This window comes from Xenia sp. Carnegie-2017, unplaced genomic scaffold (assembly GCF_021976095.1).
Source record: "Xenia sp. Carnegie-2017 unplaced genomic scaffold, XeniaSp_v1 HiC_scaffold_21, whole genome shotgun sequence".
Classification (NCBI taxonomy): domain Eukaryota; kingdom Metazoa; phylum Cnidaria; class Anthozoa; order Malacalcyonacea; family Xeniidae; genus Xenia; species Xenia sp. Carnegie-2017.
This window is the reverse complement of record NW_025813484.1, coordinates 6087187-6113811: the sequence shown is the minus strand read 5'-3', so window position 1 is coordinate 6113811 and position 26625 is coordinate 6087187. Positions and strand designations below refer to the sequence as shown.

At 37.6% G+C, this 26625-nt stretch overlaps 3 protein-coding genes across 5 annotated transcripts in view; 2 read left to right on the top strand and 1 right to left on the bottom strand.

Moving 5' to 3' along the window:
* LOC124443716 (huntingtin-like) overlaps positions 1-21625 on the top strand; it is a 54331-nt gene extending 32706 nt beyond the window's left edge. Inside the window, exons 37-65 of one of the 3 annotated variants that reach the window (XM_046994224.1) lie at positions 2167-2264; positions 2325-2422; positions 2937-3015; positions 3898-4074; positions 4653-4729; positions 5281-5392; positions 5996-6133; positions 6280-6366; positions 7366-7494; positions 7615-7905; positions 8320-8397; positions 8546-8645; positions 9823-10173; positions 11178-11269; positions 11838-11992; positions 13844-13912; positions 14004-14097; positions 14386-14607; positions 15566-15721; positions 16566-16637; positions 17125-17240; positions 17311-17425; positions 18439-18584; positions 18876-19055; positions 19602-19764; positions 20354-20436; positions 20521-20598; positions 21216-21306; positions 21374-21625. In XM_046994224.1, the coding sequence (XP_046850180.1) occupies positions 2167-2264; positions 2325-2422; positions 2937-3015; positions 3898-4074; positions 4653-4729; positions 5281-5392; positions 5996-6133; positions 6280-6366; positions 7366-7494; positions 7615-7905; positions 8320-8397; positions 8546-8645; positions 9823-10173; positions 11178-11269; positions 11838-11992; positions 13844-13912; positions 14004-14097; positions 14386-14607; positions 15566-15721; positions 16566-16637; positions 17125-17240; positions 17311-17425; positions 18439-18584; positions 18876-19055; positions 19602-19764; positions 20354-20436; positions 20521-20598; positions 21216-21306; positions 21374-21472 (3746 nt within the window). In that variant the 3' untranslated portion in view covers positions 21473-21625. Of the gene's footprint in view, positions 1-2166; positions 2265-2324; positions 2423-2936; positions 3016-3897; positions 4075-4652; positions 4730-5280; positions 5393-5995; positions 6134-6279; positions 6367-7365; positions 7906-8319; positions 8398-8545; positions 8646-9822; positions 10174-11177; positions 11270-11837; positions 11993-13843; positions 13913-14003; positions 14098-14385; positions 14608-15565; positions 15722-16565; positions 16638-17124; positions 17241-17310; positions 17426-18438; positions 18585-18875; positions 19056-19601; positions 19765-20353; positions 20437-20520; positions 20599-21215; positions 21307-21373 lie in introns of all 3 variants that reach the window. The other 2 variants (XM_046994223.1, XM_046994222.1) reach the window with 2 other exon arrangements.
* LOC124443717 (phosphatidylethanolamine-binding protein 4-like) lies at positions 16789-24044 on the top strand. The gene is made up of 6 exons (XM_046994225.1): positions 16789-16793; positions 22168-22401; positions 22968-23084; positions 23181-23244; positions 23714-23740; positions 23862-24044. Exons 2-6 carry the CDS (start codon positions 22201-22203, stop codon positions 23906-23908), a joined length of 456 nt encoding a protein of 151 aa, XP_046850181.1. The 5' UTR covers positions 16789-16793; positions 22168-22200; the 3' UTR covers positions 23909-24044.
* On the bottom strand, positions 23965-26274 carry LOC124443718 (E3 ubiquitin-protein ligase RNF103-like). Its single transcript, XM_046994227.1, is given in 2 exon segments — positions 23965-25171; positions 25174-26274. Coding segments are annotated over 2 exon segments (1869 nt in total). The 5' UTR covers positions 25903-26274; the 3' UTR covers positions 23965-24031.
* Between the last annotated feature and the right edge of the window lie 351 nt (positions 26275-26625).

The window sequence follows — 26625 nt, the reverse complement described above, 5'->3', positions numbered from 1 at the left end:
GTACACAGTCACAATCGTGTATATTTGTTTCTACCCAGTCACAATCGTGTATATTTGTTCGTACACAGTCACAACGTAAATTTGTTCGTACACAGTCACAATCGTGTATATTTGTTCGTACACAGTCACAATCGTGTATATTTGTTTTTACCCAGTCACACCGTGTATATTTGTTCGTACACAGTCACAATCGTATATTTGTTCGTACACAGTCACAATCGTATATTTGTTCGTACACAGTCACAATCGTGTATATTTGTTCGTACACAGTCACAAAGCATTTATTGTTCCAGTCACAATCGTGTATATTTGTTCGTACACAGTCACAATCGTGTATATTTGTTTCTACCAGTCACAATCGTGTATTTGTTCGCACATGTCACAATCGTGTATATTTGTTTCTACCCAGTCACAATCGTGTATATTTGTTCGTACACAGTCACAATCGTGTATATTTGTTCGTACACAGTCACAATCGTGTATATTTGTTTTACCCAGTCACAATCGTGTGTATATTTGTTCGTACACAGTCACAATCGTATATTTGTTCGTACACAGCCCACAATGTATATTTGTTTCTACCCAGTCACAATCGTGTATATTTGTTCGTACACAGTCACAATCATATTTGTTTCTACCCAGTCACAATCGTAATATTTGTTCGCACACAGTCACAATCGTATATTTGTTTCTACCCAGTCACAATCGCGTATATTTGCCGTACACAGTCACATCGTGTATATTTGTTCGTACACAGTCACAATCGCAAGTATTTGTTTCGTACCCAGTCACAATCGTGTATATTTGTTCGTAGCCAGTCACAATCGTATATTTGTTTCTACCCAGTCACAATCGTGTATATTTGTTTCGTACCCAGTCACAATCGTGTATATTTGTTCGTACACAGTCACAATCGTATTTGTTTCTACCCAGTCACAATCGTGTATATTTGTTCGTACACAGTCACAATCGTGTATATTTGTTCGTACACAGTCACACCGTGTATATTTGTTCGTACACAGTCACAATCGTGTATATTTGTTTCTACCCAGTCACACCGTGTATATTTGTTCGTACACAGTCACAATCGTGTATATTTGTTCGCACACAGTCACAATCGTGTATATTTGTTCGCACACAGTCACAATCGTGTATATTTGTTCGTACACAGTCACAATCGTGTATATTTGTTTCTACCCAGTCGCCAATCGTGTATATTTGTTCGCACACAGTCACAATCGTGTATATTTGTTTCTACCCAGTCACAATCGTGTATATTTGTTTCTACCCAGTCACAATCGTGTATATTGTTTCTACCCAGTCACACCGTGTATGCTTGTTTCTACACAGTCACAATCGTGTATATTTGTTCACCCGTTGCAATCGTGTATATTTGTTCGTACACAGTCACACCGTGTATATTTGTTTCTACCCAGTCACAATCGTGTATATTTGTTCGCACACAGTCAGCAACGTATTGTTTCTACCCAGTCACAATCTGTATATTTGTCTTCTACACAGTCACAATCGTGTATATTTGTTCGCACACAGTCACAATCGTGTATATTTGTTTCTACCCAGTCACAATCGTGTATATTTGTTTCTACACAGTCACAATCGTGTATATTTGTTCGCACAGTCACATCGTGTATATTTGTTTCTACCCAGTCACAATCGTGTATATTTGTTTCACACAGTCACAATCGTGTATATTTGTTCGTACACAGTCACAATCGTATATTTGTTCGTACACAGTCACAATCGTGTATATTTGTTCGTACACAGTCACAACGTATATTTGTTCGTACACAGTCACAATCGTGTATATTTGTTCAGTCACAATCGTGTATATTTGTTCGCACACAGTCACAATCGTGTATATTTGTTCGTACACAGTCACAATCGTGTATATTTGTTCGCACACAGTCACAATCGTGTATATTTGTTCGCACACAGTCACAATCGTGTATATTTGTTCGTAGGCAGTCAGAATTGAATAAAATGTGTTGAGTCAAATTGCAATTTTCCACATTTATTGTTACATTTGTTGCTAGCAATCACCGTTTGTGCTATGTACTTTGCAAACAATTTTCAAAGATTTTGTGTATTGCTTGCGTTTTGAAAAAAAAAATTATGTCAAATCGTTGAAAATTCCATCCTTTTCAGGTGAACTGAACGAACGCCAATCTTGTTCTGTAAACAGACAGATATGTGTCAAAGGGACGCTTCTTCTTCGCTCTAAACTATTGACGAACGCTCAGAAGGTAATGAGGAAAACCTTAGTCATTTCCATTATGAATCTGAGTATTTTTTTCGTGGAACAGGACGCAAACAAGAGTAAAGAAGTTGAAGATTTTCTCAAGGCAAATCTCGAAAATATCACTGAGATGTCGAATGAGTCAACTGCGAAAACGTTTTTAAGGTAGTTATGCTTTATCTTGACATGTTGTAGAACCAAGCTCATTTTCCTTGTCTGGTTTGCAATAAGTGTCAACTCCCCAATACAAAACACCTTAGCAACTTCGATTAGTGTCACCTCTCCCCTCCTGACACCTGCCATAGGTGTCACTTCCCCTCCCCCGCGTTTATGAAACACATTAGCAAATCCATTAGAGAATATATAATATATTAATCCTAACACGGTTTTAATATGCACATGAAAAACATGTGACTTGGACGAGATTTGAACGGATTCTTTTTTTTAGCGGCGGACTAGTATCCCTAAGGTGCGAGTTCAAATCTCGTCCAAGTCACATGTTTTTCATGTGCATATTAAAAACCGTGTTAGGATTAATATATTAAATCCATTAGTGTCACCTCCCCCTCCTGACACTTGCTATAAATGTCATCTCCTCCCCCAGTATGAAACACCTTAGTAACTCCATTAAGGCGAGATCATCGGGAGGAATGTTTTCCAATAGCACTTTTTTTTCAAGGCAAATTCAAAACAGCGAAATTTGCAGCAAGATTTTTATCGATGTTGTCGGAGATTTAAAAGATCTTTTTCCAAATAAAGTGAGTATGCTTTTTCGTCTTTTATGGGGAGAATATTTGAAATGTGAAGGAAGATTGGAGGTCAAGTAATGTAGTATGACAGGGCATACATAAGGATAAGCTATCGTTAGGGTGTACACTATGCACAACCACGTCATGCTATACCTTTACGCGTGTGATGCCTCGCCTTCGAAGTTTGAATTCGCAATCTTCATCTTTGTCGAAGTGGTCCGATATTGAATTTCATTGCCGTAAAATCTTAGAAAATTTATGTAATGCTTTCAACGACTTAGAATGACTAAAATAGATTTGACTCGTTTCCAATCCCTTTTGGCTCGGTAGCTCAACATGTTCATGTACAGCGGACTAGTATCCCAAAGGTGCAAGTTCAAATCTCATCCAACTCACATATTTTTCATGTGCATATAAAAACCGTGTAAGGATTAATATTATGTAGATTCCCCAATATACTAGATATCTGAATCCTCCAAAATTCTATAGTTACGAGTGAGGCAAGGCGCCATCTTGAAAGGTGGTAAAACTGACGATATTTTACGACTAATATCTGCTTTTATTGACTTGATATATAATCGCAAAGTTGATAGTCTTAAGGGTTTGATATGATAGGGTTTCTAAACCTTCTTTCAGCTTATTTTTCATTTTGAGTTTTGCTTTTTGCCACTTTTCAAGATGGCGTCCTTGTCTCACTCTGCCTTGGGAGTTGACATCTAGGGGATTGGGTTCTAAATCATAAGCTGCCATTGAAATTTCGTAATGTTGTAATCCGTTATTGTTGACATTCATGAAGTCCTCATGTCAAATGTAGCTTAACATATGATGATTTATGATTATACATGATAGTACATTGTATTGTATGATAATGTATAATATATCGTTGTTTAGTTAGAGTTTAAGAAGAATCTTCTGATAATTTTGGACGATCTTCACTACAAGCAATCCACCAGTCTCATCTTGTTATTGATATCTGATTTCCTCGGCTGTCACTATCGTTCGATCACTCGGAAATGCGAAACGATGATCTGTAATAGACTGGAGTATTGCATGTCTTTGCCAAAAAAGGTTGAAAATGTTTTTGTCTTGTTGCAACAAATCTATCATTGCTCGATGTTTCTTAATAAGGCGATTGCCAAAATAAACACGGAGGTCGCGGGGAGGGTGTGCCAATTTTTCTACAAAACACCAATATACCAAACAGCTAAGCATTGTGTGATTCGTGTTTAATGGAACACACTTTCAAAAACCCCAACTATAGAGATAATTCAGAACATCTTTCATTTACCATGGGATAATGCTCGCAAATTCACTGCTTGCAAGTGTATTTTTCCGCGATTTTCCGGAACACTCGCGCGTGCGCATAACGTTTTTCGGCTGTGCTACAGATACGTTCAAGGGTAACGGAAATTTTGCAAAGACACTCATCCAACTATAATAAAATGGTTACAAATTTTACCAAAAAATCTGAAATTGTACAAAGGGTTACATATTTTAATTCAAACTAGAGCACCCACCCCCACCCACCCTCCGTCACCCTCCGTCACCCACGTAAAAACCATCGTAGATACATCCCTGCAGAGTTCTATTGTTGTGTTCCTTGTTCGATTTATCTTTCTCTAATTTCTGGAAATGTTTGTGTACAGGAGGTTGAAGAAATCTTTTCATCAGACGATATCGAAAGCATTCATGGTGCTCTTGTATCAGTGGCCGTCACAAAGAGGTTGAAAAACAATTTTAAAATATCAAGAATAGAACGCGTGCGCTGATTGGTCTGTAGCTGAGTTTGCATCAGCCTGGGCGAACCGATCTGAACTCAACCAATGAAATCAACGAAAATTTGCAAATCATTCATGAATGCATGTTAGAGGAAAAATGAACACATTTGTTTCAAGCTTTAAATTATTGTTATTTTATAAAATATGTAAAAGATGTTTTTGAAACACGTAAAACATCTTTAACTTAAGTTTAACTTAACTTTATGCAAACCTAGGAGATATTTGGGACAACTCGAGGGCAGATCAGTGTAAGCCCGAGACCGAAGGTCAAAGGCCACACTTGCTCGAGATAACATGTATTTATAATTGATTTGCAAACTCTTATTGGTTAATTAATTGATTGAGCTCAGATCGGTTCACATCAGTTTGCACAGACTAATACGAACACAGCTATAGACCAATCACCGCACACGTTTTGTTGTGTTGTTTTATAATTCTTAGTTGAAAATATTTTTTTGCTTGCTGCGATTAATATAACTGTAATTGCACCTTGCAGAAATCCACGTTTAGCCTCTCTTATATCCCACGTTTCGCTCAATACTACGAAGGTTGGACAATCTGGAAATGTTGCTGAGCCTGCACTAAAAGCAAGTCTCGAAAACATAGAGGTAGGTAGGAGAAGTTAGGTAGGTTAAGATAGGGTGAAAACTTCATCTAAGCATAGTCTCGTTGAACATTTCCATACACCCGATTTCCTATAAAAGGGACTTGTAAATTGAATCTTAATTAGCCATCAAATAAATGCCAATGATATGCACAAACAAATACAGAAAATGTGGAGGAGAAATAAGAGAACACTAAAAAGTAATATTTATAACAGTATGTATGAGACAGCCATAGAATTTATTATTTCCACATAAGGTTATTCATTTCCTGAATGAAATAGAGCTATGTTTCCACTTTTAAATGTTGAACTTCTGTCATAAAGATTGTCGTTATTTTTTGTTTCTGCTTTCGGAGAATTGACAATACGACTTTTTAAGCCGGCTTTATTATCACTAGACTGACCAATCAGGAAGTTTATTATGATTAGACTGACCAATCAGGAAGTTTATTATGACTAGACTGACCAATCAGGAAGTGAGTTTTTGCATAATTTTTTATAGGATGTTGATTCACTATATCGATTATCGCTTTTGCATTTCACTTCTACGTACAAAACTAAATTATTTAAAAAATTAGCAATATCGATGAGCGTTCTGTCTGTTTAGACATGGTTTTATACCTTTGTTCACAAATGCTGCTGTTGTGTCAAACTTAACGACGTTGGTGTTAAAAGTTTTGCTGAAGTTGTACATTTATTGCACGCCCTACGATTTGACGCGATTTCTAAAATCATGGATGATGAGGTACACGAGGGATAAGTACACAGAATATTGGAAAGTCTTTTTGGATTGAAGGCAGACTTGTTTTAAGCCATGTCTTTTTTAGGAATTCAACACGAGTTGCATTACTGCTGTGTTTATTTCAATCATTAACAAATTTGTTTTTTTAGAAATTCAACACAAGTTTAATGCTGCCGTGTTTGGTATTTGGCATGAAGAAAACTGCTGAAATTTGTGCGAGAGAATTTGATCATGAGGTATAATTGTCGAAGAAAAAAATGTTTTGAGTTTACCGTATTAGAACCTTCTCCACTTTAACATTTAAAATCGTCCCGAAGATTAGAGCCATCTTCCCCTTCAAACGTTAAAACTCTGTCGAAGATCTGAGTCATCTCCCTCCTTCATATTAAAGCTATGTTGAAGACCTCCATATTTAAAACTATGTCGAAGACTTGAGCCACCCCCCTCTCTCCATAATTAAAAGTATGTCGAAGACTTGAGCCACCACCCCTACATGTTTGAAACTAAGTTGAAGACTTGAACCACGCCCCTCCATGTTTGAAACTATGTTGAAGACTTGAGCCACCCCACCCTTCTCCATATTTGAAACTATGTCGAAGACTTGAGCCACGCCCCTCCATGTTTGAAACTATGTTGAAGACTTGAGCCACGCCCTCCATGTTTGAAACTATGTCGAAGACTTGAGCCACGCCCCTCCATGTTTGAAACTAAGTTGAAGACTTGAGCCACGCCCCTCCATGTTTGAAACTATGTTGAAGACTTGAGCCACGCCCTCCATGTTTGAAACTGTTGAAGACTTGAGCCACGCCCTCCATGTTTGAAACTATGTTGAAGACTTAAGACACCCCCCCTCCATATTTGAAACTATGTCGAAGACTTAAGCCACGCCACGCCGTGTTTGAAACTATGTTGAAGACTTGAGCCGCCATCCCCCCTCCATATTTGAAACTATGTCAAAGACTTGAGCCACCACCCCTCCATATTTGAAACTATGTCAAAGACTTGAGCCACCACCCCTCCATATTTAAAACTATGTCGAAGACGTGAGCCATCATCCCTCCATATTTAAAACTGTATCGAGAACTTAAGCCTCCCCCCTTAAAGTCAAAACTATATCAAAGATTTGAGCTATTTCTCCCATCCATATATTTAAAACCATTTTAGTCGAATGCATTTTCACATTTTACTGAAACTATACAGGATGTGATTGTTATGGAAAGTGATTTTTGTTGCAGATAAGAACGAGTCCTTTTGAAGACACGGCATATTTCGACACTTATGGCGTCGATCATTTGTTTCAATGTACGTTTGGATTACTCTTACGACATGTACAAGAGATCATATTTAGTGTCACAACGTTGGAGGACGATAATCACGATGGCAATAAGCAGAACAAGCCAACCTTACTGCATTCAACGTTGGAGGACGATAATCACGTTAGCAATAAGCAGAACAAGCCAACCTTACTGCATTCAACGTTGGAGGACGATAATCACGATGGCAATAAGCAGAACAAGCCAACCTTACTGCATTCAACGTTGGAGGACGATAATCACGATGGCAATAAGCAGAACAAGCCAACCTTACTGCATTCCAGAATGAACGTGAAACAAGTACACGAGCTATCGGAAAACTTGCCATGGAAACGAAGACTCATCGACACCACGAAGGCGCTGGAGGCGTATTTTTCCTTCGTGCACACATTGCCAAAAGCTGCTCAGCTACCGAAAGCTATTTATTGCGCCGTGTGTCAGTTTGGTATGATCGTGTTGGAGGTAACGGGCTTGTTTTTTTGTATTTCTTATCTAAATCTTCGAGGATAGTGGATAATATGTACTGTCGGTGTCGACTCGTGCCCGATTATATAGTCCTGCCTTGTGAATTTTCTTTTGTTCGCTTCCTGTAAGAAAACAATAGATTTATAAAGAAATGAATGATGATGATGCTCCGAAATTTACATAAGTACCAGGACTAAAACTTGCCAACTGGCCTTGCTACTGTGTACTGGATGTCTTCTTTGGTTGGGAGGCAGATGTGAAATGCTCAAAAGTTTACATTTTGGGAAAATCACTCCCAGGAATGTTTTCATTTAAAACTAGAAACGTCAAGAAGTTTCAAGACGAAAACTTTTTCTCATTATTTGGTTGACGCTAACCCCTTTTACTCAAGCCAACCTACATCTTTCATAGGTTTTGTATTGCGAGAAGTATCAAGGAGAGAACTGTTGTCCATCAGAGCTTATTACCGTGTTTCGTACGTTTTCACTTGTAAGTAAATAGTAATCACGTATATTTTCAATATATGTGTTTCCATTTGACCCGTAGTGAATTTCACTGTGATGAAATAAATTTCCTTTGGAAATGAACCAAACCAAGTGGCTGAGGTTTAAAACATTTTCACTGGATTATTTTTCAGATGCTACACAATCGCTGTCTTTTTCATGTTTTTAATGCACCGGAGTACAGTCCGTGGGTTACGCGTTCATTGCGTTCTGTCTACTCCATCGTCAAAAAAGGTAATGCATTAACTATGAACTTTCTCATAACGATTAAACGTTCTTGTATGAGTACGTCCGCCAGCCTCATAAGAGGGCCTAGTTAAATCGATTTCGACGACATCTGCAATATATTTGATAGAACGAAAATGTTATCTTTATGGGCGTTTCGTGCCTAGAATTTGGTGACTCCGCACCGGAAGTAAAATTTTCATTGGGAAATAGCGTCCGAACAGTTTTAATTTTTGCAAGTTTTTTCTTTGACTATTCGATCAAACGATGTCGTGAAACTATAAACCTATGCGGTATCTTAAATTTTTATTGCCGTTACTAACAAAAAAGTTACTTTCCTGGTCTTGATATGTGCGCTTCAAACACCACTGTGGTCAGCGGTACACTACGAGGATTAAATTGAACGCTCCCCTACTTTCTCACATGAGTATTTGTGTTAGCCAACCTCATTAAACATCACAGTAGTCAGCGGAAATCTGCTCTTGGATGAGCAGGGTACAACCTAACCAGATACGGGATTTAACCGAACAGTTATCGACCGGATCCTATTGGATACTGGATTATCACTGGATCCTATCGGATACTGGATTATTACCGTATAGCTGTAATTGATACAATTACTAGTATCAAGCAAAGCTTAACATTAGGGGACTGAATAGAGTGGACTATAAACTTTTTCTTGTGAATAATTACTTCTCCGAAGTATTTTAAGACGGCTATACTTCATCGCCTGTCGCCATGTTGCTTTTTATTCCACCATAATGGACGCTATCATTTGTCCAAGGGCTTTGGAAAGCTTTTCAAAGTTGCATGTTCCATCTTCGAATATAATATGTGGTCAAGCACGATGGTTGAGTTAGTGACGAAACTGCTCTATATGAGTTAGTTTTGTTTGGTTTTATTCCTTCAACTGGGTCATGTCGCAGTGAAAGTTTTAATCGTTTGTACGCTTGTAAAAACCTGGCATTCAATATATCGTATTGATGTTCAAAGAAGCCAAATTTTTAGGTGTCCTTCTTGTAAGGGACACCCAGACAGACACCCGTGGCTTGCCAGTCCCCGAGGTTGTCGGAAACTTATTCGGAACCTGCGCATTCCTAAATTCTACACACATTGTGCAGTTATTTTTGTAGTTTTGTACATGCACAAATCTTTGATTGCATATCATTTTGTTGTTGTGTTTCAGTGTTCGTGATACCGGGCACAATCTTACCTGAAGATAAACCTTACATCAAACTGCCCGACTCCGATATTGTTTACAACGAAGCTTCGATGTTGGTCAACTATCTATACACGCTTTTAAATAACACCAATCATCATCTCGTACATCCTGATGCACTCATACGGTCATGTCGTGACGTAATCACTGGACTTGCGCGTCTCACTTTGTTCAACGCGTACGTTCGCATTCCACCGCTCGTATGGAACATGGGATGGGAAGAGGAAAGGCATGGTACCGAGTTACCCCCATTACCCACGGATATACTCCGAGAGAGAGATGTCCTGCAGGATTTCGTGTTAAGAGTTCACTCGATTGGTGAGTAGGCTGTTATAAATAGAGTATCTGATATAAATAGAGTATCTTTTCCTGCTCATTAGGGGGAAATATTCATTCATTGGCACCAATCTATCTGCATTTGAGTGAAACACGCACTTAGGCAAGACAAAGTTGTGGGCCTTGATATATTTTTGCACAATAAGTTCAGTCTCTGTACGAGGTTTGCGTTGCTCACGTTTCTTGCCTTCCCGGCTTCTGCTTGTAACTCGATGTGTCAACAATTTTGAGTGAATTTAAAGTTTGGCCTGGAAAAACCAACCATTTTATGAGTTCGAAGCATCGTGCATTCAAACAGTAGATAGTACGGTTTTCAACAGCATTTAAATGGTCTAAATTAAGAGTATTTAGCCAGTCCGGAATGACAAACAGTAAAAAGTAATTATGCCCAGATTCTTCGGCCCTCTCGAAAAGTTTTACGATATTTGACTACGTTCCGGAATCCTGTAGATAAATACTTGAGCGAAGACTTGTTCTGTTTTGTTTTATCTTCATAAGGAAATCACCAGCCAACTTTTGATTGTATTGATCTATTTTAAATGAATCTTGAGTTCTCCAAAGTAAAATGAGCTTATTTTTTACTTTGCCGCCATTTTTGAATCTAACTGCACAATTTAATAAAACTGTTGCTTTTACCAAAAAAAATACGTTATTTACCGTTTAGATCGGTACGAATGGCAAAAGATTTCCCTTCGGTCTCTTTGAGATCTTGGGAAAAATTTTTGTTTAATATCATTCATTGAATATTCATTGAGTCTTTTTGATTGATGAAATGACTTCGGAAATAAATACAGAACACACCAGTGGGCAAATTTGTAGTTTAAGACAAAGTTCCCGTGTTTATTCGTAAGTTCTCAACAATGATTAAATACACTAATGATTGTTATGTTTGCTGTAATGAATGAATATTTCCTCTTAACTTAATGGAATGAAAAAGGTGTGATGTTTATATCAAATGTCTTACATAAAGTATCTCTTCATTTTAGGTTGGATATCGCGTCAGCAGTTTGAGGAAACTTGGGCGGCGTTGCTTGGGGTCCTTAGTTCTCCACTATCGCCCGAACAGACTTCAAGAGAGGTACGTATAAAGTGATTTCTAAATAGTCTCGAGCACAATTCTAATGTATGTACAAGTTGTGTATTTGTTTGGTCAATGTGTGAATATATATGGTCATTGTATGTTTTGTATGGTCAATGTGTAAATATATGTATGGTCATTGTATGTTTTTGTATGGTCATTGTATGTTTTTGTATGGTCAATGTATAAATATGTATGGTTAATGTATAAATATGTATGGTTCATTGTGTGAATATATATGGTCAATGTCCGAATATGTATTGCACAATGAATGAATATGTATGGTTTATTGAATGAATATGTATGGTCAATGTGTGAATATGTATGGTTAATGTATAAATATGTATGGTTCATTGTGTGAATATATATGGTCAATGTCCGAATATGTATTGCACAATGAATGAATATTTATGGTTTATTGAATGAATATGTATGGTCAATGTGTGAATATGAAGGGTTCAATGTAAATATGTACGAGTTTCATGTACTAAACGTATTATTCAATGTATATATGGATGAGTCAATAGTAATAAGTGGAATAGCTTTGATCTTTTGAACTGTATGTTAGGAGGACATTGATTCTGTGAAGTCTGGTTGCCTAGCAATACAATGCATAACTAGACTGTTGCTTCAAACGACGCTACATCCTTTGCCTGGTAACCCCTCGGTTGGTGCGAGCTTTCATGTGTCGAGACAAAAAGAGTTACCATTCTTGGGTGGCAGGTAAAACGTAGGGAACCATTCATGGGTGGCAGGTAAAACGTAGGGAACCATTCATGGGTGGCAGGTAAAACGTAGGGAACCATTCATGGGTGGCAGGTAAAACGTAGGGAACCATTCATGGGTGGCAGGTAAAACATAGGGAACCATTCATGGGTGGCAGGTAAAACATAGTGAACCATTCATGGGTGGTAGGTAAAAATAGTGAACCATTCATGGGTGGCAGGTAAAACATAGTGAACCATTCATGGGTGGCAGGTAAAACATAGTGAACCATTCATGGGTGGCAGGTAAACATAGTGAACCATTCTTGGGTGGCAGGTAAAACATAGTGGAACCATTCATGGGTGGCAGGTAAAACATAGTGAACCATTCATGGGTGGCAGGTAAAACATAGTGGAACCATTCTTGGTGGTAGGTAAAACATAGTGAACCATTCATGGAAATAGGAACCATTCAGGGTGGAACCATTCATGGTGGTAGGAAATGGAACCATTCATGGGTAGAAAACATAGTGAACCATGGGCAGGTAAAACATAGCCATTCATGGTGGAAATATAGGAACGGAAATAGTGGAACATAGCCCTGGTGGCAGGAAAAACAAGAACCATTCATGGAGGGGAACCATTCATGGGTGGTGGAAATAGTGGAACCATATTCATGGTGGCAGGTAAAACGTAGTGAACCATTCTGGGGTGGCAGGTAAAAGGTGGAACCATCTCATGGGTGGCAGGTAAAACATAGTGAACCATTCATGGGTGGCAGGTAAAATAGTGAACCATTCATGGGTGGCAGGTAAAACATAGTGGAACCATTCATGGTGGCAGGAAAACATAGTGGAACCATTCATGGGTGGTAAAATATAGTGGAACCATTCCAGTGGTGGTAGTGAACATATGGTAAATAGTGGAACGGAACCATGGTGGAATGGAACCATTCATGGGTGGTGGAACCATAGAACCATGGTGGATAGTGGAATATTCATGGAACATAGGAACCATTCATGGGTGGTAGGTAAACATAGTGAACCATTCATGTGGTAGGTAAACATAGTGGAACATGGGGTAAGGTAAACACATAGGAACCATTCATGTGTGGAAACAGAATGAGTGTTGAGGTAAAACATAGGAACCATTCATGTGGCAGGTAAAAATGGAACCATTCATGGGAATGGACGGTGGATAATAAAGGAACCATTCATGTGGTAGGTAGGAACCATTCATGGTGAAATAGAACCATTCATGGTGGTAGATAAATGGAACCTATGTGGTGGAACATGGAGTGGTGGTGGTAGAACATAGTGGAACTATTCATGTGGTGGTGGGTAAACATAGGAACCATTCATGGGTGGTAGGTAAAACATAGGAACCATTCATGGGTGGTAGGTAAAACATAGTGAACCATTCATGGGTGGTAGGTAAAACATAGTGAACCATTCATGGTGGTAGGGAAAACATAGTGGAACTTCCCCATGTGGTGGAAATGGAACCAAATAGTGGAAGGTAAAACATAGTGGAACCATTCAGGAACGGCCCATGGAATGGAACATAGGGAACATAGTGAACCAAAACATGGAACCATTCATGTGGTGGTAAAACGTAGGAACCATTCATGGGTGGCAGGTAAATGTAGGGAACCATTCATGGGTGGTAGGTAAAACACAGAGAACCATTCATGGGTGGCAGGTAAAACATAGGAACCATTCTTGGGTAGCAGGTAAAACATAGGGAACCATTCTTGGGTGGCAGTTAAAACACAGGGAACCATTCTTTGGGAGTAGGTTAGACAAAGGGAAGAAAGCTTTAATATCACTGATTTGGATATTCTGTTGATTTATCGTATTTAATTTTTTAGGGCTGGTAAAAAACTTTGCACTGTACGAAAAATTGTAGAAGATCATTTCGCCAAACAATGCTCTCAAAGGTGAACAAATTCGTATTCTGACAACGTCACGCTAAGATGAGACCGATTTTTTGTCTAGTCATTCAATCTTTTGATTTCTATTTTCCTTCAGCTCATTTTGGTTGAATGACAGCGTGGATACTTCAAGTCTGTATGGAGTAAACATCGAAAGAATCTCGGCTTTACATTCTTATACATTGTGTCAGGTATTGAACGATGTTATCAAAATAGCTTGTGCATCTTTTTAACCAGTTTTTCATTTATATCTTTTATGCATCACAACGGTTGCACCATTAACATCTTTTTCATCTTAAAATCGTAATTTACATCTTTTTACATCTAAAAATCGTAATTTATGTCTTATTTACACCTCAACGGTTGTACCAGTTGCATTTTTTTACATGTTAAAGGTCTTACCTTGTACATTAATAACACGTCCACGGTCTTTAATTTTTCATGCAAACGTTTCAGAACTCCTTTTCCTTCTGTTTTAGATCTCTGTCAATAGTCTCCAAAACCAATGTACATTTGATAACTCCGATGAAGATGAATCGGGAAATCCATCATCCAGATTGTTATCTTCGGAATTTTCGCCTCGAGAGAAAATCGATGTGCGTTCTTGTGTCCAGTTCTTAATGGAACTGTTTGAGCAATGGGTGTCGCCCTACACGCAGCCGAAAACGCCTCTGATGTTGCTTACAGAATCTGTTAAATCCGTATGTATATATGATGATCTTAGTATTAGTGATTAATCCTGATAAATGCTTTACAACTCAATCCCCCGGATGTCTAACTACAGTGTCAAGGTGAGGCAAGGACGCCATCTTGAAACATGGCAAAAAGCAAAACTCATAATCAAAAGTAAGTTATAAGCAACTTTAAAAACCAATCATATGAAACAGTTTAAACTCCAGACCTAAACTATCATGTCTGCAACTGTATATTAATGCAGAGGAAGTAGATAGTACTGGCAAATATAGTCAGTTTTGCTAGTTTTCAAGATGGCGACCTGCCTCATTCGTAACTTTACAATTTCGGTGGAATCAGGTATATTGTAGATTGAATTCGAGGTCATTGATTTTTATAGTCTGTCTATTATGAACTAAATATAACTGGAAAGCTACTACCCGCCAAAATTTATAAAGCCTGTAGTTTAACTAGTTCCTATTTTTCACGAGCGATCCAAAGAAAGTTGACTTTCGACGATGCGCTAAAATTCGGGATTTGACCTTCCAGAGACACGCGTGTCTGGAGGTGAAATTTGGCTTCAAGCAAGTTCAGGCATGTTTTATGAAGGTAGATTTTTAAACGAAGCTTGTTGGTTTAGGGGACCCGGGAGGGTCGAGTAAAGAGCTACGCATTTTCACTAAAGACCACCAATTTACTTCAAAACAACCTCATGACGTATAAACCAGGCAAAAAATACAGCAAAACTGGCGCTTACTCTTTTGTTGAATCTGAAAATGATTCCTACTAAGGATGTAGAAACGTCACTTAACGAAAACACCAATTGTTCTTCTCGTGAATGATTTGCTGGATTACATGTAATTTGGCAGTGAAACCATACAGTTTTTATTCGGCATTTCTTGATTTCCAACTTTAGAGTTTAACATGAGGTATAAAAGTTTTTGGTTCATAATATCCAATGCTCGATAGTATGATCTAAAATTTTAGTTGCTCATCATTTCGGATCTTTTCGTCGACACGGCGCAGTATGAATGGTTACTGAGCGAACTCCTTGAACTTTATCAAAATTATCCCGCTGAAGATGAAATAATGATGGAGTATTTACTGCCAGCACTTTGTAAGTCGCTGGCCGTCTTAAAAATGGTAACTATGTGTTATATTTCTCCACTGTATGTTCTTCAAGCATATTCAAATTGTTCCTACTATGACATAAAAGGAGATGTATAAAACCGTAGAGTATAAAACCGTAGAGTCTCGAAAGTGGCCTACTTGGGCTACTTTCGAAATTAGTGACCTCAAGGGGCGGTTACATTCAGTGGGGGCGCTTAGTTTGAGTTGTTATTTTTAGCATTGGTTAACTTCAATGGTGAACTCTTTATCCACGCTGTATGAACAGGATTTTTTAGTGCGTTTAAAGTTGTGTAAGGTTGCGTTTGACACGAATAAACGTTTTATTTAGAAATGTTGGGAAATTCCTCAAAAGTTTCATGAGTTAAGTGAACGGTTTCTCTCGCTATTCTTCACTAAGTATTAAGAAAGGCGACTATTTTCGAGGGACGATTGCTTGGGCAGGCTACTTTACAGGGGACGGTTGCTTGGGCAGGCAACTTTTGAGACTCTAAGGGTAACAATATACTAAAGGGAACACGTGTAAAAATATACTTATCGGTGACCGCATGATCAGATTAATGTTAGTCACACAGAGATATGTAACGTTTTTCAAAGTTTCATGCGAAACAGGAAGGTGTGAAACCAGGATTGACTTCCTTTTACATTTTGAAAGAGAAACTGAAAATAATTGTACCTTTACACATTTATCTTTTGTGGAATACAATTCCATATAACAAAGGCAAACTTTTCATCAAAACTTTTCAAGCCAATTTCATGCAACCAAAAGGAAGATGTAATCCCAAAAACAATTGTCAAAACAATAATAGTCATTCTCTACTTATACTTAAAAGTCTTTTTTATTTCGTACAAAAAAAAGGAAGGTGTAATCCCTGAAAAAGTTGTCAAAATAATGGAAACAACATTCAAATCTCCACATATTCCTCTTCAGGTGAGTGAATGCACCATTATCCATTTGCCATTTTTTTGAGTTTTGGCGGTATGCGCATGCGCAAATTTCGTTTCAGTTTCATGACAATCAAGCAAATATACATTTTGAACATAACACCCAAAATTTTTAGTTTATTTATTGATTACAGAGTACATCGTAGTATTTATACCTTATAGTTATGTTCTATTCTCGCTGACAATCCGGCTCCTTTTTCTAACCTCAGCCTTGTTCATAGTCCTTCATGACTGTGAATGATCTCTATTAGAGGGGGTGGGGGCGATGTTCAGGAAATACTTTGTTAGTTATTATTAAAATCAATTGTGATTACAGATTATAAAACATGAATATATGATTTTGAGACCATCCCTGGTTATCTATCTTCTGCGATCCTTGTCCTTACCCCTGACCTTGCCTTGAATGCACTATTATTCCCATTACTCCTTTTCCATGGATATGTTGAAAAACATTCACATCATATGTACATTAGGTTGCTGCATTATTCGGAGCTCTCTATCTTCTCGAGTCTCACATCGTTTCGGTCGTAAATCTTGTCATACCGCTGGTCACAGATTACGTTATGAAAGTCTTGGCTCAAGTGAACGAGTAAGTCGAAACTTTGTGTTTCTGATTATGATCGTCATGCTTCAACTCATTGTTATTAATACATTTAAAGTTGTAGCGTTTTCGGCGAACATCGTTTGCTCGTGTTACTATCTGCGTCTTTTTACCTTCTGGAGCACTATGGCGGTGAGATCAATAATGTCGAATTCAAGAAAAACTTCATCATGGTGAGCAAAGTCACTTGATTTTGGTCATTGTTTATTTCTATGATCATGTTTATGATTGATTCAAAGTACGATAAAGTACAAAACACCATAGAAATGATGAATCTATCCATGACTATTTTCTAATTGACCTGATGAGAAAGCTCATTCATATTTGGTACTTAATGCTGGGCTTTCCGTTAATGATATGTTCTACCAGGGATGTATTTGGGAGAGACAGTGGTGTGCTGTGAGCAAATTCTCCGGTTTAGGGGGGGCAGTCGGTTACCACTGAAAACGCGCTTTAATAATATAGCACTTTAAGAACGAGAGCCAAAGGCCAGAGCCGAGTGCCGAAGGGGCGAGTGGTGTTTGGGGGTTCGAGCACGCTCCCCGGGAAATTTTTTAAAAGTAAGAAGCTATAAAATGCTATTTCCTGGAGTGAATTCATACTAACCGTAAAATTTCAAACGCGTTTCTCCAACATATATTCAAATTTGACGTCCCTTATTTATTTCAGCGCCCCCTAAAATTCAACAGCTGGGGGCGTATCTCCGTCTTCCCCCCTGCTAGCACGCCACTTGGGAGAGGGGTACGGAAAAGGTGCCACAAAACAATTAATACATGACTTAATCAGAAAGTCCATTCATATTCGGTACTTAATGCTGGACTTTCCATGACTTATGTGCAATTAGGGGTATGTTTAGGAGTGGGGTACAGAAAGGGTGCCACACAACATACCAAACATGGAGCACATGATACCAACATAGCTACCAATCAACTAAGCAAACGTAATTGTGATTTGCGTGTAATGGAGCACACTTCCAAGTACCAAAGATCTTTCAATCATAATGAAAAAGAAATAGAATTTAACAAGAAGGTCTGACATGCTTCGGCAAGAAGAAGCCAGCCAAATTCAATCCAAACTAGAGCACACACCTTTCCTCTCCCCCCAAACCATAGTGGATGCATCCCTTTGTGCAAAAAATAATGAATGTATAGTGTTGCCCAGATGATTTTTTGTTATACATCTATAGACCATTTTAACATTGGCGTCGTCTGGAGAGGATAACGTTCCTTTGCATCTTTACCATGCAATAATACGTGGCTTTGAAAGATTGGTCGTCTCTTTCTCGTTATCAAGAGAAGACAGCGATGCTTTGGTTAAGTTTAGTATCGAAAGGTAGCGATTTCCATCATCCTACGAAAGCATTTCAACTTGTTTCAATTTTAGTGAAAAATGACACGATGACGGAGAAGAATTTTTGTTTTCCATTTAATAATGTTGGAATTGAATAAGATTTATTGCAGTAAACAAAAACGCTTAAGAGTTTTTTTAAAGAACCTTTATCCTCCAAACCAACTGCCACTTTTCCAGTAGCAGTTTTTAAACTTTTCCCTGTACCAAGTACATTGTTTTGTTCGAGATTGTGTTTAGTGATGCAGACGCGTAAAACCATGTTTCCTTCTCAAGGTTGGCCATACGAAATCCACAGAAAGCGATATCTGCTCTCGGTCTTTTGCTGACGTGCATGTACACGGGAAAGGAAGGCGATCGTCCCAGCGGTTTATTCCAAGACAACGAAGATGTCGACTCACCGAATGACGATGTTCTTTTATTGGCTTTAGAAAGAACGACAGCGCTCTTCGACCGGTAACTTGAAATTGCACATTCAACTTGACAAGATATTATATTCCTTTTTCCTTGTCTCCGAACTCATGTCTTCAATTTTCATTCTTTAAACATAAATGTTGCAGTTCTGTCCATGATTGCGGGCTCATATTAACATACGCATGTTGTAATCCGTAGAAAACAATGGATTTCAAAAACTTAATGGGGCATATTACGCATATACAAATATGAGCCCCTCCCTTCCCTCTAAATTCTCGATAGTACTACGGTCGTTCATGAATACTAGAGCAAATATGTTTTCCTATGTTCTGTTATTTCTTTGTTTGAGCTTAAATTTATCTATGAATTATGGGAAGTTGCAATGATGGTCCCGAGTCAAGTTGATTGGTTTCTTTCTTTAAAATGTGTTGCAAGCTAGATATTTAGCACTCTTTTATCTCGAGTACTTTTATTCAAATTTCTATTAAAATTTCTATTGTGAAGTTCCATTGCTCATGTGAATTAATGATTTTCTTGCCAATTGAACAATTCACTGTTATTTAGCGTCATAATCCCTTGTTTCTGCAGAATCCGTAAAGGTTTTCGTTCCGAGGCGAGGTTGGTATCGGAGATTCTACCAATTGTACTCTGTGATTTCTTTCCTCCGGACGAGGTTATGAATAAAGTGATTGGAGAATTCGTTTCCAGTCAACAACCACATCCAGAACTCATGGCTTCTGTTTTATTTAAGGTTTGTAAATGCGCTCTGGGACGTTACAGCCCGTGACGATAATGCAGGGGCGTAGAATCCTTGCAAACACTTGCAAGTCTAAGTATAGTTGGTGAAAATTGTTGAAAATGTAAATTTTACGTTCTGAAGACTTTTTACCGATAACGAAAATTTACTGATGAATAGCGATTGAAAAAATATCACTCTTTCAACGATAAGAAGTTATTTGACCAATTTGAACATAGAATTTACGTGTTCAACTATTATGATGACCAACTATACTTAAAATTGGGTTCGCTGCATGTTAGAACTGGGCAAATATTTGTCAATACAATTACAGTCATATTGACCAATACTTGCCCAGTTTTTAGATATGTGTGGTCTGATATGAAAATGACCGCATCAGTGTAATTATGTGGTCATTTTCATACAACACCGCACACATACACACACCCAACTGGACAATTCTTTGCTACGTCCCCGGATAAACTATGCTATGTGAAATGTTCCATGTGTTGACCGTTGTATGATTTCAAAAGCGTTTCTTTCGGGTGTGTGTCTTAGGAGTCTGAGTTGTTTAACAACAATTCTATTATCTATTTTGGAGTAGGTGTGTGAGAATTTGATTAGCAAAGATCAACAAACATCAGTAAAAGATTGGATCTTACTGTCACTTGGTAGCTTTACACAGAGGTGCAAAGTCATTTTGGACAGATCATTGATGTATCAGTCATAAAGGTTTTCTTAACTCTGAAATATTGTCCATATATTTTAAAGGCCGCCGCTCGGAATGGCCGTTTGGAGTTTCACCTGCATCTTCATCGCTGCTTCAACAAACCGATTGCTAAGAGCACTGTATCTTTAATATATTGTTCTCGAGTCTATCTAACATAAAGTTTCACCGATTAGATACATACGTCCTTAACGTCTCTTTTCTTTAACATATCTTTCTTGACTTTATCTAACATAAAGTTTCACTGACTACATACATGCATCCTTAACGTGAGTTTATCTTTAACATATCTTTCTTGACTCTATCTAACATAAAGTTTCACCGATTAGATACATACGTCCTTAACGTCTCTTTTCTTTAACATATCTTTCTTGACTTTATCTAACATAAAGTTTCACTGACTACATACATACATCCTTAACGCGAGTTTATCTTTAACATATCTTTCTTGACTCTATCTAACATAAAGTTTCACCGATCAGATACATACGTCCTTAACGTGACTTTATCTTTAACATATCGTTCTTGACTCTATCTAACACAAAGTTTCACTGACTACATACATACATCCTTAACGTGACTTTAACTTTAACATATCGTTCTTGACTCTATCTAACATAAAGTTTCACTGACTACATACATACATCCTTAACGTGACTTTATCTTTAACATATCGTTCTTGACTCTATCTAACATAAAGTTTCACTGACTACATACATACATCCTTAACGTGACTTAGATTCGAGCATGCCGTATCGCGAATTGGAAAATTAGACACGATCGATCGTACTTACTTTCTACTAACGGCGCTAGATTTCTATCATAATCAGGTTTGTTCGTTTTCCGTCAATTTTTTTTTAAAATGCATCTCATAAAAACTTGCTTCAATTTCTCCAGAACTTGAACGAAGAAGAAAAGGAATCTTTTCTTGCAACATTTAAGAAAGTTGCTCAAACGGGAACGCCTTACGCCGATCTTGTACAGAGGATTACTTGAAATATCATGAGCACCAAATACCTAATTTTGAAGATGACGATGGCAACTATCCGTGTAATTTAAATTAGAATTTTCAAATTGAATGTATGAATAAATTATTTGGTGTGCTTAACTCATTGATGTGGGTTCAACTGCCGATACATTATCAAGAGATAATTGTAGAATTGTTGGCTAAACTTCCCGTGGTTAAATGTAATGACCACTGATCTCGTTATGAGACTGGATCAAGCAACTCTTATGTGTCTGTAGTCACATAAAATCTTTCCTTTTCTACTTTATGGGACTTAACAGCTTCTAGTTCCCCGGCTCGCGTTCCACTGAAAAGTTTTAAAGTAGGTGTTATAATAAATAATGCCGTAAATGATCAAATAAACGCCCGGTGCGTTGAATAAATTCAAGCTTTTCCAGGAAGGAGTGTAATAGAGAGGCGTTTATATGACTTCGATCACCTCCGTTCGTGAGCAAATGAACACATAAACGGTTTTTAATCCGACAGACGACCCATCATTATAATCGTATCACAACGGTAATGTGTTGGATGGCGTCCATTAGAGAGAAAGAGGTATCTAATAGAAACTGGTTTTAAAGGGGGGCGTTTATTAGATACAAAGTGTAATTGATAAGAGGCGTTTATTGGATCATTTGCAGTTATGCAAATCTCTGCTGCTTTTATTGTGACGTCACAAAGGTATAAGTCGACATTGGACATTCTATTTCTTGAATTTAAGATGAATTTCTTAGCTGGATGTATTCATTTTATTCTTGCATGCATTTTAACTGTTCACGGCTTTGATTTCGACGAATGTCCTTCAAAAGAAAGTAGTTCTCTTGATGTAAAGTATGGATCTATGTCGGTCGTTTGCGACCGAAACTATCCAAAGGATTTGGTCACTTCTACTCCTGAAATTAAATTCTCGTTTGCCGATGTGGTAAGACAGCAATGTCTTTTGACCTGACGCAATATCCCCAAAACTGATTTTCTACATCACACTCTATCTTTTTATAAACTAGTCACCCAAATAAATCAAGTTTCTTTAAGGGCAGCAGTTTTAAAAATACCCTACTTAATATTTCTAATACCAACAAACCTGACACTAAGTCATTAACCAAAAGTTGTCCTGATTGTTGTTGGCTAGGTACTCTATTATTGTTCACTTGAAGGTGACATTTAAATGTTGAAATGTTTCATTGTGCTAACCACATGTCATCGTAAAATTGTTGCTGGTTGTATGAAATGCCTGTTTATTATTTAAAAATAAAATTTTACATGCATCCAGCATCACCAGGGGGGGTGAAGGGAAGAATTACCCTTCCTGTATTTCATGACAATTTCAAATTGATAGCTATATATCACTTATTTTGGTGCATTGTTTATGACTTGCCTCCTCTTCCCATCTTCAAAAATTTTACCTTTGCCCATAAGCTTGATTTATCATAGCCTGTTTGCTGGTCGATGTTCTTATGCTAAGAATGGTGCTTTTTTTGCAATTTTTAGAATAAATATTATGAAGTTCTTATGTTTGACCCGGATGCACCATCTGCTATGAATCCAAAATCGCAGAATATACCAAAATGCCAAAGTTGGCTTCATTTGTACTTATCGGATGTTAAGGTAAGTAGGCTGTAACAACTTGAAATTTCAAAGCAATGATCTTTTCTGTATTAAAGCATTTGCTAAGTTTGTTCAAAATGTTCATTCTTTTACAAGGGGAGTGAGCTTAAAAAAGGTTTTTTGGCAAATGATGGCACATCAGATTGGAATGTCATTACAGGTAAATCATAAATGTCTTTCTGAAAAGCAGGCTCAGATTTTAAAGTGTTCACATGGATACTGGGGTTTAGTATTTGGTATCCCTCCTGATAATCTAGTTTCCCAAATCAAGGTATGTGACTTGTGGGTTTTTTATCCACAAGTCACATACCAGGATCAGATATAACATAATCCCATATTTATCTCAGTTTGTGAAATCTGAAATTAAAATTCATCAAAATCACTTCTATTCAATTCTGTATTAAAACTTCTTCCATGTCATTGTTGCCCGTCTGATCTGAATCACGATCGAAATCACTATTGCTTTATTTTGTCATGACTTCAAAATTCATTTCATTAAAATTGGAACATTTTCTCTGTGGAATTCAAAATGATAACTCCTTGTTTCAACATAAGTCTGTAGACATACTTAAATACAGTTAAAATGACAGTTAAAATGTTGCTTCATTTTTCATTATTCTTTTTTATAGATTACAATCCACCAGCACCACCCAAAGGTGTGGGTTATCATCGATACATTTTCACTGTCTATGGTCACACAAAACCTGCAAGGTTTTATGAAAAGATCACGCAAAGATGTGGTTTTGATATTGATTTATTTTCTCATCCATAAATTAGAGTCCATTCCAGATGCAAGAGTAATGTTCCGAACAAGAACTGAGTGAATTCAGATTAAAGAATTTGTTAGCCTTATTTAAAGTAAATTTAGAGTGTCACTATGTAACTGTGAAGACTACCCATTCAATTGTAATATATATTCTATCTATAGTATATTTAATATATGTCCATTAACTGTTCCCATTAGCTGTAGGAAAATCATGTGTACTTGCTTTAGCTTTATATGCTGGCCATCTGCAAACTGGACAGTTAAGGTTGTTCAGTTGATGCTCAGACTTGAACCATTTCTCCAAACAAAGTTGATGAAAAACATGTTTGCAAGGTAATGATACCATGATACAGTTTTTCCGATAGGCACCAAGGCAAATAGAGCATTCTTCTGATATGATTGTTTTGTCAGGCCTTTTCAACCATTTACAGAAATTTGCATCACATGCTGCCTTTGTTTTTTGTGAGAACCTGCTATCAGGCGGCGTGCACTCACAGTTCTTCCAAACAGGTAGGTCCCTCACAAAGTCTGTGGGCAAAAGTGGTTGAAGCCATAGATTAGGAGTTGCAAGCCTTTGTATAAGCATGTCTTCATATGCATGCAAGAAGAAAGTGCCTTCGTTAAGCCGCAAACTGGAAGGAAAGACCATGGTTGTTCCAAAAGAGTTGAAAAATCTACTGAAATACATCAAATCTTCATAAAACCAGTCTGTCGAATCATCATTATCAAGATATTTGATCTTTCTTTTAAGCCTGTTTAAACCAAAGCCATACATGCAAAAGCTAAGAAACCATAAAGACCATTTAGAATAGGATAAGAAATAATATCTAACTAGTGATAACAGATTGCTGGTTGTAATGAAGCGACATATGCGACTTATGTTTATGAGAGGTTGTGCAATATCCAATCGGTACACTTTAACAATCGGAAGCCAAATTATCATAAGCGCCGTGTTGGCAAAAACAAAGAACATGAAGAATTTGACCATTTTTCTCAATATTCCACCTGAGGTTAAAAACAATTCCAATATACAAATTTGATTGACAAGTATTATTGTTAAAAGAAAAGCCTCATTCACTTCCGGATGTAAACTTGTCAAAAATGTTTCCAGAGATCTGTATTGAATAAACTCTCCTTTCATCATTCCATAAGAAAGCTGTCCTTCTGGTGTAATCACCAACAGTCGACAGAATCGCTTGCTACCATGTTCTCCCAAGATTTTATCAGCATTATTTTTTGTCACTTTGAAGTATGCAAAGTTGACTCTGCCCATAAACTTTATGGATAAAGATGACAAAAGAGCAGGTGGTTCATCCAGTTGACCAAAAACACCAATTTAGTCATCTCATAATTACTTTTCTCTTTGCTTGCCAAGTATTGGGAATATTCTTTGGGATTTTTTAGCTTCCTCACTCTTTTCCCAAGTATGCTATTTATCCAGGAGAATGCACGCTCCACGGAAGGTTTGGAACTGTAAATATGAATTTTGACATTTCCCTTGGCATGATGTCCAACTGGAGATGAAAGAAGCAGACATTTCGCATCCCAGCCATTTTTAGCACATAATCGGGGATCCAAGCCGCAATCAAACACTCCCGCTTTAATTCCCAATAATGTCATCTTCTTCGATAGTCGTCGCCATTGTTTCAATGATAGTAGAGAGCCTCTGTAGTCTGGAATGATTTTGACAAGCCATCCGCTCGCCTTCGTGTCTTCGATTTTCTCAAAAAAATGAGAGGAACTATGGAAGTACGTTACTTCGTCATCCTCATCCTCTTGACTACCATTAACATCACTGCAGTTGCAATTCGAGCAAAAACTTCCCGATTCTTCAACGAGCTGGGCTAATTCGGTCTTATCCACGACGCCGACATAACTAACACCTCTTTCGTCCAACAATCTCTTCAATTTTCTGACGCTAACAGCGAGAGGATTAAAAAGAGGGGAGGCAACGCAACTGAGTTCCAACCAGTTTGCAGATAAGTCAAGAACTTTGGCTACCAAGAATATCAAAAGGAAATACATCAAAACCAAAATCGCTTTGGCCAGCATATTTATTGCTGTTTTGTTTACATTTTACATCGCGCAAAATAGTAATGGCGGCTTTAGACGGGTAGGATGACTGGACTAAATTTGATTGGTTAATATAGAGACATTCCTGATTGGCCAAAATCAGTTACTCATCCAATCATTAGTAATCCAAATCCAAACAAGCCAATGTGATCCTCAAATATATGGTCAATTCAATCCCAGTCAATCCAACAATCCAGTAAGTCAACAAGGGTGTGAAACAGGGTGTTTTGTGAACATGGAACATGCCTTTAAGCGGGAAAATTACAGTAAAAAAATAAAACATGGCAGTGACAAAGATTTATCAATAAGTTCAAAGGTGTTTGGAACTTTGGATTAAAAAAATTATGCCAAAATATGAATAAAGATTGATTGAAGGTAAAGTAAGAGTAAGTGCTTTTTCAACTGTAATATTTTGAATCAATGCATCAATAAGAAATGTTTTGTGTTCGTAATAAAGTGAAATCTCTAAAATGCTAATACAGCAATGCTATGTTATGTAAAAAAGTTTTTGTTGGGCTGTGCCTTTATGCAACGTATTGCGCCTGACTGCGAGACATTACTTTCCCATTCTGTGCATATGTAGCATAAAAATAACGATAACTATTCTTGAGTAGCTTTGTTATTTATAGGTTTGGGTAAATATTCGGTCGGACTTTCCATTCAGTTGTTTTTTTGCCATTTTGCTATGACGGCGAACGACGG

Bases quoted from the DNA above. Each gene is read 5' to 3' on its own strand.
- LOC124443717 (XM_046994225.1), top strand. From the start codon at position 22,201: ATGAATTTCTTAGCTGGATGTATTCATTTTATTCTTGCATGCATTTTA. The intron at 22,402-22,967 runs GTAAGACAGCAA...TGCAATTTTTAG, and splicing joins AATTCTCGTTTGCCGATGTG to AATAAATATTATGAAGTTCT. The intron at 23,741-23,861 runs GTGTGGGTTATC...TCCATAAATTAG, and splicing joins TCCACCAGCACCACCCAAAG to AGTCCATTCCAGATGCAAGA.